This window comes from Heptranchias perlo, chromosome 2 (genome assembly GCF_035084215.1).
Source record: "Heptranchias perlo isolate sHepPer1 chromosome 2, sHepPer1.hap1, whole genome shotgun sequence".
NCBI lineage: Eukaryota > Metazoa > Chordata > Chondrichthyes > Hexanchiformes > Hexanchidae > Heptranchias > Heptranchias perlo.
In genome coordinates this window covers 27,715,429-27,727,752 of record NC_090326.1, presented here as the reverse complement: position 1 = coordinate 27,727,752, position 12,324 = coordinate 27,715,429, and the positions used below count along the sequence as shown (strand labels likewise).

Sequence of the window (12,324 nt, the reverse complement as noted above, 5' to 3'; positions counted from 1 at the left end):
AGTTAGAATTCCTTTTTCCTCAATCGAGAATTCCCCCCCACTGTCATTGACAGGGCCCTCGACCGTGTCCGTCCTATTTCCCATACTTCTGCCCACACCCCTTCCCTCCTGCCCCCCCCCCCCCCCAAAATCATGATAGGTTCCCCCATTGTCCCCAGCCACCACATTCACCACATCATCCTCTGCTGGAGGTGGCCATTTCCGCCACCTCCAGCCCAATCCCACCACCAAACACATCTTCCCCTCCCGTCCCCTTTCAGCATTCCAAAGGGACCGCTCCCTCCGCGACACCCTGGACCACTCTTCCATCACCCCCAACATCCGCTCTCCTCCACACAGCACCTTCCCTTGCGAACGCAGGATGTGCAACACCTGCCCCTTCACCTCCTCCCTTCCCAACGTCCAGGGCCCCAAACACTACTTCCAGGTGAAACAGTGGTTTACTTGTACTTCTTTCAGTTTAGTATACTGTATCCGCTGCACACAATGCGATCTCATCTACATTGGGAAGACCAAACGCAGACTGGGTGATTGCTTTGCTGAATACCTTTGCCCTGTCCGCAAGCATGACCCTGACCTTCCGGTCACTTGCCATTTTAATTCCCCGTCATGCTCCCACTCTGATCTCTGTCCTCGGCCTCTTACACGGTTCCAATGAAGCTCAACGTAAGCTCAAGGAACAGCACCTCATCTTTTGATTAGGTACTTAACAACCTTCCAGACTCAACATTGATTTCATTAACTCCAGATCATAACCGCTGCTCCCATTTTTTCGGTCAGCTAATGCTAGCAATGGTTCTGCTGCTGCCATTTACAGCTACTCCTGATCAATCTTTTGTTTCTTAACCTGTCCCATTACCACCTTCCTTGCCTTGCACTTTCATCCCTTTTGTCACTTAATCACTCGTGCCCTCTACCTTATCACAGACCTTCCCTTTTGTTTTTTCCTCCCCTCCCTTCCCCCCCCCAATTTTCCCTCCCCCCCACTTTCCCTGGCTCTGTCCTTGCTCAAAAACTTGAACTCTTTTAACACCTTCCAGTTCTGATGAAAGGTCTTCGACCTGAAACGTTAACTCTGTTTCTTTCTCCACAGATGCTGCCTGACTTGCTGAGCTTCTCCAGCATTTTCTGTTTTTATTTCAGATTTCTAGCATCCGCAGTATTTTGCTTTTGATTGAAATAGTCGAGTCTGGAGGTAAAGAAGTATTACAGAGGTGGAAGTAGGCAGTCTTGGTGAAGAAGAGGATATGGGGTCAGAAGCTCAGCTCAGGGTCAAATAGGACGCCAAGGTTGCAAACAGTCTGGTTCAGTCTGAGACAGTGGCCTGGGAGGGGGATCCAATCGGTGTCCAGGGAGCGGAGTTTGTGGCGGAGACCAAACACAATGGCTTCGGATTTCCCAATGTTTAATTGGAGGAAATTTTGGCTCATCCAGGTCTGGATGTCAGACGAGCAGTCTGACAAGCACAGAGGCTGTGGAAGGGTCGAGAGAGGTGGTTGTGAGGTAGAGCTGGGTGTCGTCAGCCTAAATGTGGAACCTGATGTTTTCAGATTACGTCACTGAGTAGGTGAGAAATAGGAGGAGGCTGAGGCTAGATCCTTGGGAGAGTCCAGAGAAATCAGTGCGGGAGTGGGAAGATTCTCTGGCTCAGACTGGATAGGTAGGAATGGAACCAGGCATGGGCAGTCGCATCTAGCTGGACGACGGAGGAAAGGCTTTGGAGGAGGATGGTGTGGTCAACCGTGTCAAAGACTGCAGGCAGGTCGAGAACGATGAGGAAGGATAGTGAACCATGGTCACAGTCCACAAAAAACAGGACAAATCCAATCTGGCCAATTACCATCCCATCAGTCTATTCTCAATAATCAGCAAAGTGATGGAAGGTGTTCTCGACAGTGCTATCAAGCGGCACTTACTCATCAATAACCTGCTCAGTTTGGGTTCCGTCAGGATCACTCGGCTCCAGACCTCATTACAGTCTTGGTCCAAACACGGACGAAAGAACTGAATTCCAAAGGTGAGGTGAGGGTGACTGCCCTTGACATCAAGGCAACATTTGACCGAGTGTGGCATCAAGGAGCCCTAGTAAAATTGAAGTCAATGGGAATTAGTGGGAAAATTCTCCAGTGGCTGGAGTCATACCTAGCACAAAGGAAGATGGTAGCGGTTGTTGGAGGCCAATCTTCTCAGCCCCAGGACATCGCTGCAGGAGTTCCTCAGAGCATAAATACTGTGGCTACAAGAGCAGGTCAGAGGCTGAGTATTCTGCAGCGAGTGACTCACCTGACTTTCCAACATCTACAAGGCACAAGTCAGGAGTGTGATGGAATACTCTCCAATTGCCTGGATGATTGCAGCTCCAACAACACTCAAGAAGCTCAACACCATCCAGGACAAAGCAGCCCACTTAATTGGCACCCCTATCCACCACCTTAAACATTCACTCCCTCCACCACCAGTGCACCGTGGCTGTCGTGCATACCATCTATAGGATGCACTGCAGCATCTTGTCAAGGCTTCTTCGACAGTACCTCCCAAACCTGCGACCTCTACCACCTAGAAGGACAAGGGTAGCAGGCACATGGGAACAACACCACCTGCACATTCCCCTCCAAGTCACACAATGCAAGAAGTCTGATGGGCAAGGCAGATGAACTCAGGGCATGGATGGGTACATGGGACTGGGATGTTATAGCTATTACTGAAACATGGCTAAGGGAGGGGTAGGACTGGCAGCTCAATGTTCCAGGGTACAGATGCTATAGGAAAGATAGAGCAGGAGGTAAGAGAGGAGGGAGAGTTGCGTTCTTGATTAGGGAGAACATCACGGCAGTAGTGAGAGGGGATATATCCGAGGGTTCGCCCACGGAGTCTATATGGGTAGAACTGAAAAATAAGAAGGGAGAGATCACTTTGATAGGATTGTACTACAGACCACCAAATAGTCAACGGGAAATTGAGGAGCAAATATGTAAGGAGATTACAGACAGCTGCAAGAAAAATAGGGTGGTAATAGTGGGGGACTTTAACTTTCCCAACATTGACTGGGACAGCCATAGCATTAGGGGCTTGGATGGAGAGAAATTTGTTGAGTGTATTCAGGAGGAATTTCTCATTCAGTATGTGGATGGCCTGACTAGAGAGGGGGCAAAACTTGACCTCCTCTTGGGAAATAAGGAAGGGCAGGTGACAGAAGTGTTAGTGAGGGATCACTTTGGGACCAGTGATCATAATTCCATTAGTTTTAAGATAGCTATGGAGAATGATAGGTCTGGCCCAAAAGTTAAAATTCTAAATTGGGGAAAGGCCAATTTTGATGGTATTAGACAGGAACTTTCAGAAGTTGATTGGGAGAGTCTGTTGGCAGGCAAAGGGACGTCTGGTAAGTGGGCGGCTTTCAAAAGTGTGTTAACCAGGGTTCAGGGTAAGCACATTCCTTATAAAGTGAAGGGCAAGGCTGGTAGAAGTAGGGAACCTTGGATGACTCGGGAGATTGAGGCCCGAGTCAAAAAGAAGAAGGAGGCATATGACATGCATAGACAGCTGGGATCAAGTGGATCCCTTGAAGAGTATAGAGATTGCCGGAGTAGAGTTAAGAGAGAAATCAGGAGGGCAAAAAGGGGACATGAGATTGCTTTGGCAGATAAGGCAAAGGAAAATCCAAAGAGCTTCTACAAGTACATAAAGGGCAAAAGAGTAACTAGAGAGAGAGTAGGGCCTCTTAAGAATCAACAAGGTCATCTATGTGCGGAACCACAAGAGATGGGTGAGATCCTGAATGAATATTTCACATCGGTATTTACGGTTGAGAAAGGCATGGATGTTAGGGAACTTGGGGAAATAAATAGTGATGTCTTGAGGAGTGTACATATTACAGAGAGGGAGGTGCTGGAAGTCTTAATGCGCATCAAGGTAGATAAATCTCCGGGACCTGATGAAATGTATCCCAGGACGTTATGGGAGGTTAGGGAGGAAATTGCGGGTCCCCTAGCAGAGATATTTGAATCATCGACAGCTATAGGTGAGGTGCCTGAAGATTGGAGGGTAGCAAATGTTGTGCCTTTGTTTAAGAAGGGCGGCAGGGAAAAGCCTGGGAACTACAGACCGGTGAGCCTGACATCTGTAGTGGATAAGTTGTTAGAGGGTATTCTAAGAGACAGGATCGACAGGCATTTGGAGAGGCAGGGACTGATTAGGAACAGTCAGCATGGTTTTGTGAGAGGAAAATCATGTCTCACGAATTTGATTGAGTTTTTTGAAGGGGTAACCAAGAAGATAGATGAGGGCTGTGCAGTAGACATGGTCTACATGGACTTTAGCAAAGCCTTTGACAAGGTACCGCATGGCAGGTTGTTACATAAGGTTAAATCTCACGGGATCCAAGGTGAGGTAGCCAATTGGATACAAAATTGGCTTGACGACAGAAGACAGAGGGTGGTTGTGGAGGGTTGTTTTTCAGACTGGAGGCCTGTGACCAGCGGTGTGCCTCAGGGAATCGCTGCTGGGTCCGCTGTTATTTGTTATTTATATTAATGATTTGGATGAGAATTTAGGAGGAATGGTTAGTAAGTTTGCAGATGACACCAAGATTTGTGGCATTGTGGACAGTGAAGAAGGTTATCTAGGATTGCAACGGAATGTTGATAAATTGGGCCAGTGGGCCGATGAATGGCAGATGGAGTTTAATTTAGATAAATGTGAGGTGATGCATTTTGGTAGATCGAATCGGACCAGGACCTACTCCGTTAATGGTAGGGCGTTGGGGAGAGTTATAGAACAAAGAGATCTAGGAGTACAGGTTCATAGCTCCTTGAAAGTGGAATCACAGGTGGATAGGGTGGTGAAGAAGGCATTCGGCATGCTTGGTTTCATTGGTCAGAACATTGAATACAGGAGTTGGGATGTCTTGTTGAAGTTGTACAAGACATTAGTAAGGCCACACTTGGAATACTGTGTACAGTTCTGGTCACCCTACTATAGAAAGGATATTGTTAAACTAGAAAGAGTGCAGAAAAGATTTACTAGGATGTTACCGGGACTTGATGGTTTGACTTATAGGGAGAGGTTGGATAGACTGGGACTTATTTCCCTGGAGAGTAGGAGGTTAAGGGGTGATCTTATAGAAGTCTATAAAATAATGAGGGGCATAGATAAGGTAGATAGTCAAAATCTTTTCCCAAAGGTAGGGGAGTCTATAACGAGGGGACATAGATTTAAGGTGAGAGGGGAGAGATACAAAAGGGTCCAGAGGGGCAATTTTTTCACTCAAAGGGTGGTGAGTGTCTGGAACGAGCTGCCAGAGGCAGTAGTTGAGGCGGGTACGATTTTGTCTTTTAAAAAGCATTTGGACAGTTACATGGGTAAGATGGGTATGGAGGGATATGGGCCAAGTGCAGGCAATTGGGACGAGCTTAGTGGTATAAACTGGGCGACATGGACATGTTGGGCCGAAGGGCCTGTTTCCATGTTGTAAACTTCTATGATTCGATGATTCTAATATCCTAACTTGGAAGTATATCTCCGTTCCTTCATCGTCGCTAGGTCAAAATCCTGGAACTCCCCACCTAACAGCACTGGGAGAACCTTCACTATACGGACTGCAGCGGTTCAAGGGTAATTAGGGATGGGCAATAAATGCTGGCCTTCCCAGCAACGCCCACATCTCATGAATGAATAAAAAAAAGTCAATAGCATGTCATTTATGACTTTGATTAGGGCTGTTTCAGTGCTGTGACAGGAACAGAAACCTGATTAGAGCGGCTCAGAAATGGAGTTGCAGGAAAGGTAGCCATGAATTTGGGAGATGACAGCACATTCAAGGTTGTGCTAGCCTCAATACCAAAGCAAACTCTTTTTTCCTCCAGAAAGGTTGCCATTCTGGGTGACATGCTTTTGTCATGTAGAGAGAGGATAACAAATGAAGGTTAAATGTAGATTAGTTGGAGTAGACAATTCCTTGTTCTTAAAATGCTGCTTTGCTCCATGTATGAAATTGTCCACCCTCCTCTTCTGCCTCCCCTCCCATGGTCATGGTGTGTGCTGCTTTGAGTTTCAGCTGTATTACTTATTTTGTACACCTGTAATAAGTTCTTTTGGTAGAATCACACACAAAAAGAACTTCAGTTTAACCTTTTTGGTCATCGTTTTTCTACAGATGTAGTTAAAATGTGTTTATCCTTATCTTCAAATTAAATAAATAATGGATTCCTTGCACTCCTCCATCCCTCTAGTTAACCTGACTGGCAGAAAAGAACTGAAGAAGCTATGTAGGCCCTAAGAATGGGGATGGCCACGAGGTTCTGGCTTTAAGAAAAGTCTTGACGTAACAGGCGTACCTAGCAAGCCTTTTTCTCCCCAACTTATCAGTGTGTAGGCGTTATTCATGAAAAACATAAGGAAGATTGTTACATTTAAAGGATAAGGAATTCTGCATGTAAAGCTCAATAATCCATATCATCTTCCTTTAAACGTTCTGATTATAATTTTATTTGTTGATCAGACAGTAACTGTCATGTTTAGAATTAAGAGGGGCGCAAATAATATCAATGGTAGCTTTATGTTACCCGGGGTAATAACGTGTAAGTTATGGACTATGGTTTGGCCTGCAGTAGAATTGTTTGTTGATACCATTACTCCTGTACTTTAAGAACTTGTCTTTTGAAATATTTTATTATATTCCAGAAGAAAGCGGTTGGTGGAGTTGAAAGGTTCATGCTACCCCTGATGCAAGCTCATTGCTTCCAGCATCAAGCTACTTAGGAAAAAGCAATCTGGTCATGTGACACAGAATAATTATGTTGTCTGGTTCAATGTGGACAGTAGCTAATTTTTTCCAGATGTTAAATCCAGGTCAGAAAGTTGAAGAGAGCTAATCAAATAATCTAAAAAGGAACCATCGAAAAGCCTAAACATGACTCGGTTGTGTGTGAGATGATGGAGCTTAAGTTGTCAACCACTGAGGAGTGTAGAAACAATCACTGCTGCTTCTACAAGCACAATTAAGCATGAGGAAAGAAAACTAGAAAGAAAGTACTATTGACGATATTGGAAACCATAGGATTGTTTTCAGGAGCGCTGATTTAGGTCAGTTAATGAGTACCTCAGGTTCAAAAAGAGCCATAGTGACCTTCAGAATTATGTTGGTGAGGAAATTGTTGTGTTTAAATGTATGTTGTTTATCCAACAGTATTTGCCTGTGATAAACATAACAATTAATCATGCCTGTATTTATCACAACCTCAAGTAGCCTGCAATTTTAGGTTGACAGTTACTGTTCACAGCCCTGGACTCTAAATACAAATACTGAACATCATTTTGATCCTCATTACGATAGACAGTGCTCAAGGTGAAGGATTTTTAAAATGCACGTGACTTGTGTGGAATTCTATGCATTTAAGCGAAAAGTTTTAATTGATATGGTACAGATGGATTATACTGGTTTTTTTCTACAGGAAATGGCAAAAATCCTCCTTCATCCTAGGGTGTATTCCTTCCTTCATGTGCCAGTTCAGACTGGATCAGATAGCGTTCTTATGGACATGAAAAGAGAGTACTGCATAGCAGACTTTAAACGGGTAGCAGACTTCTTGAAGGAAAAGTAAGTAACTTCGAATTTAGCTGATTGTCACAAGTATTACTTCAAAGTCAAGCACACGTCCTAAGTATCACCTTCACATTCGGATTTTATAAAGATTAAGTATCTGAATAAAAATGATTGATGTGGTTTTTAACCACTCCTTGCTGTTAAATACTTGCTGTGTCTTTGCACGATTACCATTGCATTTCAAATCTTGTTTAAATACTAAAGTGCACAGTATTTTTAATGTCTAAGCTATATTGTATATTTGAAGTTCACTGTTTAGCTGCTGTTTCTTTTCATGTGGTTTTTCTCCAGCTGGTCCTCCTTAATTAGGACCTGAAAAGCTTCCAAGTTTTGATAACAGTGAATCAACAATTTTTGCAGTGTATTTTTAGGTCTCAGTATAATACTCTACTTATGCAGCTACCACCTTAACTCAACCCTTGTGTGCGGATTGTGGCTGATAGGGAGTAATTACTCTTCAATTCTTTCTTTGAACACATTTCTATGCATTTTACATTGTGTTGACAGAACAGAAAGTGATAGAAATATACTGTATCAGATTGTTTGTTACTTCCAAAAAAAACATTGTTTTTGGCCCCAGAAATGAACTTCAGATCCTCAATTTGCACCATATTTGTTCTTCCTGTTGGGGGAGTGGGAAGGGATGGGAGCAGAGTGGAGAACCAGGGCACATAACGAAGGAAAATACAAAATAAATGTAAGTTAAGTTGTAATTGCTTCACAAATTGAGTATCAGTTGAGTGCAGTTAATGAAGGCTATGTGGAGCTTACAAAAATGAAATGAGCAGATTCCCGATTCAACACAATGTGAAGGGGTACAAGCAGGAAAGAGACTTTACAGTTGCTAATCATAGACTCTGGAGTATTGCCTTCTCCCCCAATTCCTTAACCCCTCTGTTAACTCTCACTAAATTTCTGCATGTTGTCCTCCATGTTTCAGGAGAAAAAATAAGTTTACCAATGACAAACCAGGAGAATTTCAAGAGCTGCGTCCAAACACAGTGTTGGAATGTATGCTGAGGGAAGTGCTTTCCTTAACCCACCCACATGGTTAGCTGAATTTTCAATTCAGCCTTTTTTGTCCCAGTTTCTTCAGCTGCCTAGGACCTAAGACCTGGAATTCTCTCCCTAAACCTCTTTGCTTCTCCACTTCTCTCTTCTTTAAGACACTCCTTAAAACCTACCTCTTTGACCAGGCTTTTGGTCACCTGTCCTAATATAGGAACATAGAAACAGGAGTGAGCCATTCAACTCCTCCAGCCTGTTCCGCCATTCATTGAGATCATGACTGATCTGTACCCTAACTCCATTTACCCGCCTTTGCTCCATATCCCTAATACCCTTGGCTAGCAAAAATCTATCGATCTCAGGTAGAGCTAGCATCTCCTGCTTTTTGTGGGAGAGAGTTCCACACTTCTACCACTCTGCATGTTTCCTAACTTCTCTCCTGAATAGCCTGGTTCTGATTTTAAGATTGTGCCCCCTTGTCCCAGACCCCCCCCCCCCCCAGCAGCAGAAAAAGTTTCTCTCTATCTACCCGATCAGTTCCTTTCAAAATCCTAAAAATCTCAATCAAATCACCCCTTAACCGTCTATATTCCAACAAATACAAGCCTAGTTTATGTAATCTCTCCTCATAATCTAACCCTTGGAGCCCTGGTAATAATCTTGTGGATCTGAACTACACTCCTTCCAAGGCCAAAAAATCCTTTCTGAAGTGTGATGCCCTGAACTGTACACAGTACTCCAGATGTGGTCTGAACAGAACTTTGTAAAGCTGGAGCAAAACTTCACCCCCTTTATATTCTAGCCCTCTAGTTATAAAGACTAACATTCCATTAGCCTTTTTGATTATATTTTTGTACCTGACCACTACATTTTAGTGATCTGTGAAAATGGATCCTTAAATCTGTTTGATCCTCCATGTCTCCTAATATGGCTTGGTGTCAAATTTTGTTTGACAATGCTCCTGTGAAAAGCCTCGGAACATATTACCACTTTAACAGTGCTATATAAATACAAATTACTGTCGTTGTATTAGTCCTTCTGAGAGTGAAGAATTCCTCCATAAGCTGTTTTATGAAGGAAAATCACTTATAACTAGTCTTTTTTGGAGCCAGCCTGCCTGCCTGCCTAACTTGGCTCTTAGTACTGCTACTCCAACAGTCAGTGCCACTGACCATGTTATCACGGTCCGAACCGTCGTGATAGTGACCCTCTGTCTTTATTTTATAGGAGCAGTATGTGTGCTGAGACAGTGATTTCTTTTTGAAGGAACAAATTTTTGGCAATCTCTTCACCTTCCTGAACAATTATCCAGTGACTAAAACACCTGTTGGACATAATACTGTAAAATCCAAGCACAAAAATAGGGGTAGAATGTATGAATTTAAAATGGGTACTGAATTCTGTCTGCATGCCATCTAACCCGCGCCATCTAACACCACTTCACTTAAAGATTACACTGGCCTTGACTCCCTGTGTACAACGCCAAAGGAATAGTATTGTTTATATTGATTGGTATCAAATTCTACAAAGCAGCTACAAGTCTATGTATTGCAGTTCAATAATCACAAATTGGTTACATTGAGAAGCCAAGTTCATAAGAATTTAAACATATTATAGGATATTATTTGCTTTCCTCTGGCATTTCTGAAAATATGTCAACTGAGGTTGAAGTTTGGCCTAATATTTGACATATTGTAATGGAATTGTGCAATATTTTGCACAAAAGTAATCATTGCTGGTTATTTTTTTTTGCGGGGGTAAGATTTTTGTTTCCATGTACTTGTGCTCTGACAGAAGTTGCACTAGAGATTGGCTTCAACACTTAGTTTTTAGTTACAGCATTTTGATTTCTGTTTTTCCTTCATCCTCCTGCCATTTTTCTCCCTCCCCCTTTTTTTCCTGTTCCTCCTCCGCACCTAATGGCATTGATTTCTTGGCTGACACCTCAGTGCAGTGCTGAGGGAGCGCTGCTCTGTTGGAGATGCCGTCTTTTAGATGATTCATTAAACGGAGGCCTCATCTGCCCTCTCAGGTGGACATAAAAGATCCCACAGCGCTATTCAAAGAAGAGTAGGGGAGTTCTCCCTGGTGTGACCTGGCCAATATTCATCCCTTAACCAACCCCTAAAAATAGATTATCTGGTCATTTATTTCATTGTTGTTTGTGGGAGCTTGCTGTGTACAAATTGGCTGACGTGTTTCCTACATTACAACAATGACTACACTTCAAAATACTTAATTGGTTGTAAAGCGCTTTGGGACGTCCCAAGGTCGTGAAAGGAGCTATATAAATGCAAGTTCTTTTTCTTGCTCCATTACAGCTCCTGCGCATTATTCAAGTGGCAAACGTTTCACTTGTGAACCTAGTCAGCAAGTATTGATCGGCAATTTAATCACAGGGGTCATTAGAACAGAACCTGAACTTGCACTTAACCGCCATCCACACATGTACACGGGTAGTCAACTAGTGATGAGCAGGAACCCTGGCCATTTTTCTTCACCCTTTCCCCATCCCAGAGGCAGCAGGGGGCAGTTCTATCACTGCTATACTGGACCAACTGAGATTAGCGATCTCGGTACAGATCAGGGTCAAAGTTGGGACTTTCCTGGTCTGTGTGATTCAGTTTCTTGCTGCTTTAACTGGCTGAGCCATTGGGGACATCTGTGCTAATATTTCTGTTCTTTATTGTTTTAAACATAGCCTTAATTGATCTTCTGTCCCCAGATAGTGTTCCAATTGCTTATGGAATGCCCTGTCAGTTATCGCCACTCTCTTGTTTCTGCTACAAGGCATAACAAGGAAAAAAATAAGAGATTACACCAGAGTGATTGAGACACAGGAAATAAGAAGAAAGAAGTTGCATTTATATAGCACCCTTCAAGACCTCAGGACATCTCAAAGCGCTTTACAGCCAATGAAGTACTTTTGAAGGGTAGTCACTGTTGTAATGTAGGAAATGCGGCAGCCAATTTGGGCACTGCAAGGTCCCATAAATAGCAATGTGATAATGACCAGATAATCTGTTTCCAGTGGTTTTGGTTGACGGATAAATATTGGCCAGGACACCACGGAGAACTCCCCTGCTCTTCTTTAAAATAGTGTCATGGGATTTTTTGCATCCACCTGAGGGGGCAGATGGAGGCCTCAGTTTAACGTCTCATCCGAAAGACGGCACCTCCGACAGTGCGGCACATTCTCAGTACTGCACTGGAGTGACAGCCTAGATTATGTGCTCAAGTCTCTGGAGTGGGCATAGTACACAAATGAACACACAAGAAGGACTAGATTAGTACACAAATTATGCCTTGCAATTTTATTTTTCCCTCAAATCATTGTGTCAGTGACTTTAAAAAGACACAACTGTTAATGGCCATTTACATCATGAAAACTGGTGAGAAGGAAGATCTGGTCCAAATCACGCCTTAAATCAAGTCATGTGCAAGGCTGACGATCACGTTCGGGGGAGCGGAGAAAATAACTAACTTTGCATTGGGGGTTTCATCCCGGCTCAGATTATGCTGTGAAGTAATTACGAGTTGTAAGAATAATCCTTTAATCCTGTAACTATAGTACCATCTCAACACCACATTTAAAAATAATGATTTTCTTTTCAATTCCAAATATACTGTGAATTAATTTGAAGATTATTCTAATTTTGCTTTCTAATATGAACCATTAGAATTAGCAGAATGTGAATTTGGCAGGCGTTGTA

At 43.2% G+C, this 12,324-nt stretch overlaps 1 protein-coding gene across 3 annotated transcripts in view; it reads left to right on the top strand.

The window, feature by feature from the left end:
• cdkal1 (CDK5 regulatory subunit associated protein 1-like 1) overlaps positions 1-12,324 on the top strand; it is a 1,005,231-nt gene that overhangs the window by 682,137 nt on the left and 310,770 nt on the right. For all 3 annotated transcript variants that reach the window (XM_068001614.1, XM_068001608.1, XM_068001620.1), the window contains exon 10: positions 7,452-7,597. In XM_068001614.1, coding sequence (XP_067857715.1) covers positions 7,452-7,597 — 146 coding nt within the window. The remainder of the gene's footprint in view (positions 1-7,451; positions 7,598-12,324) is intronic.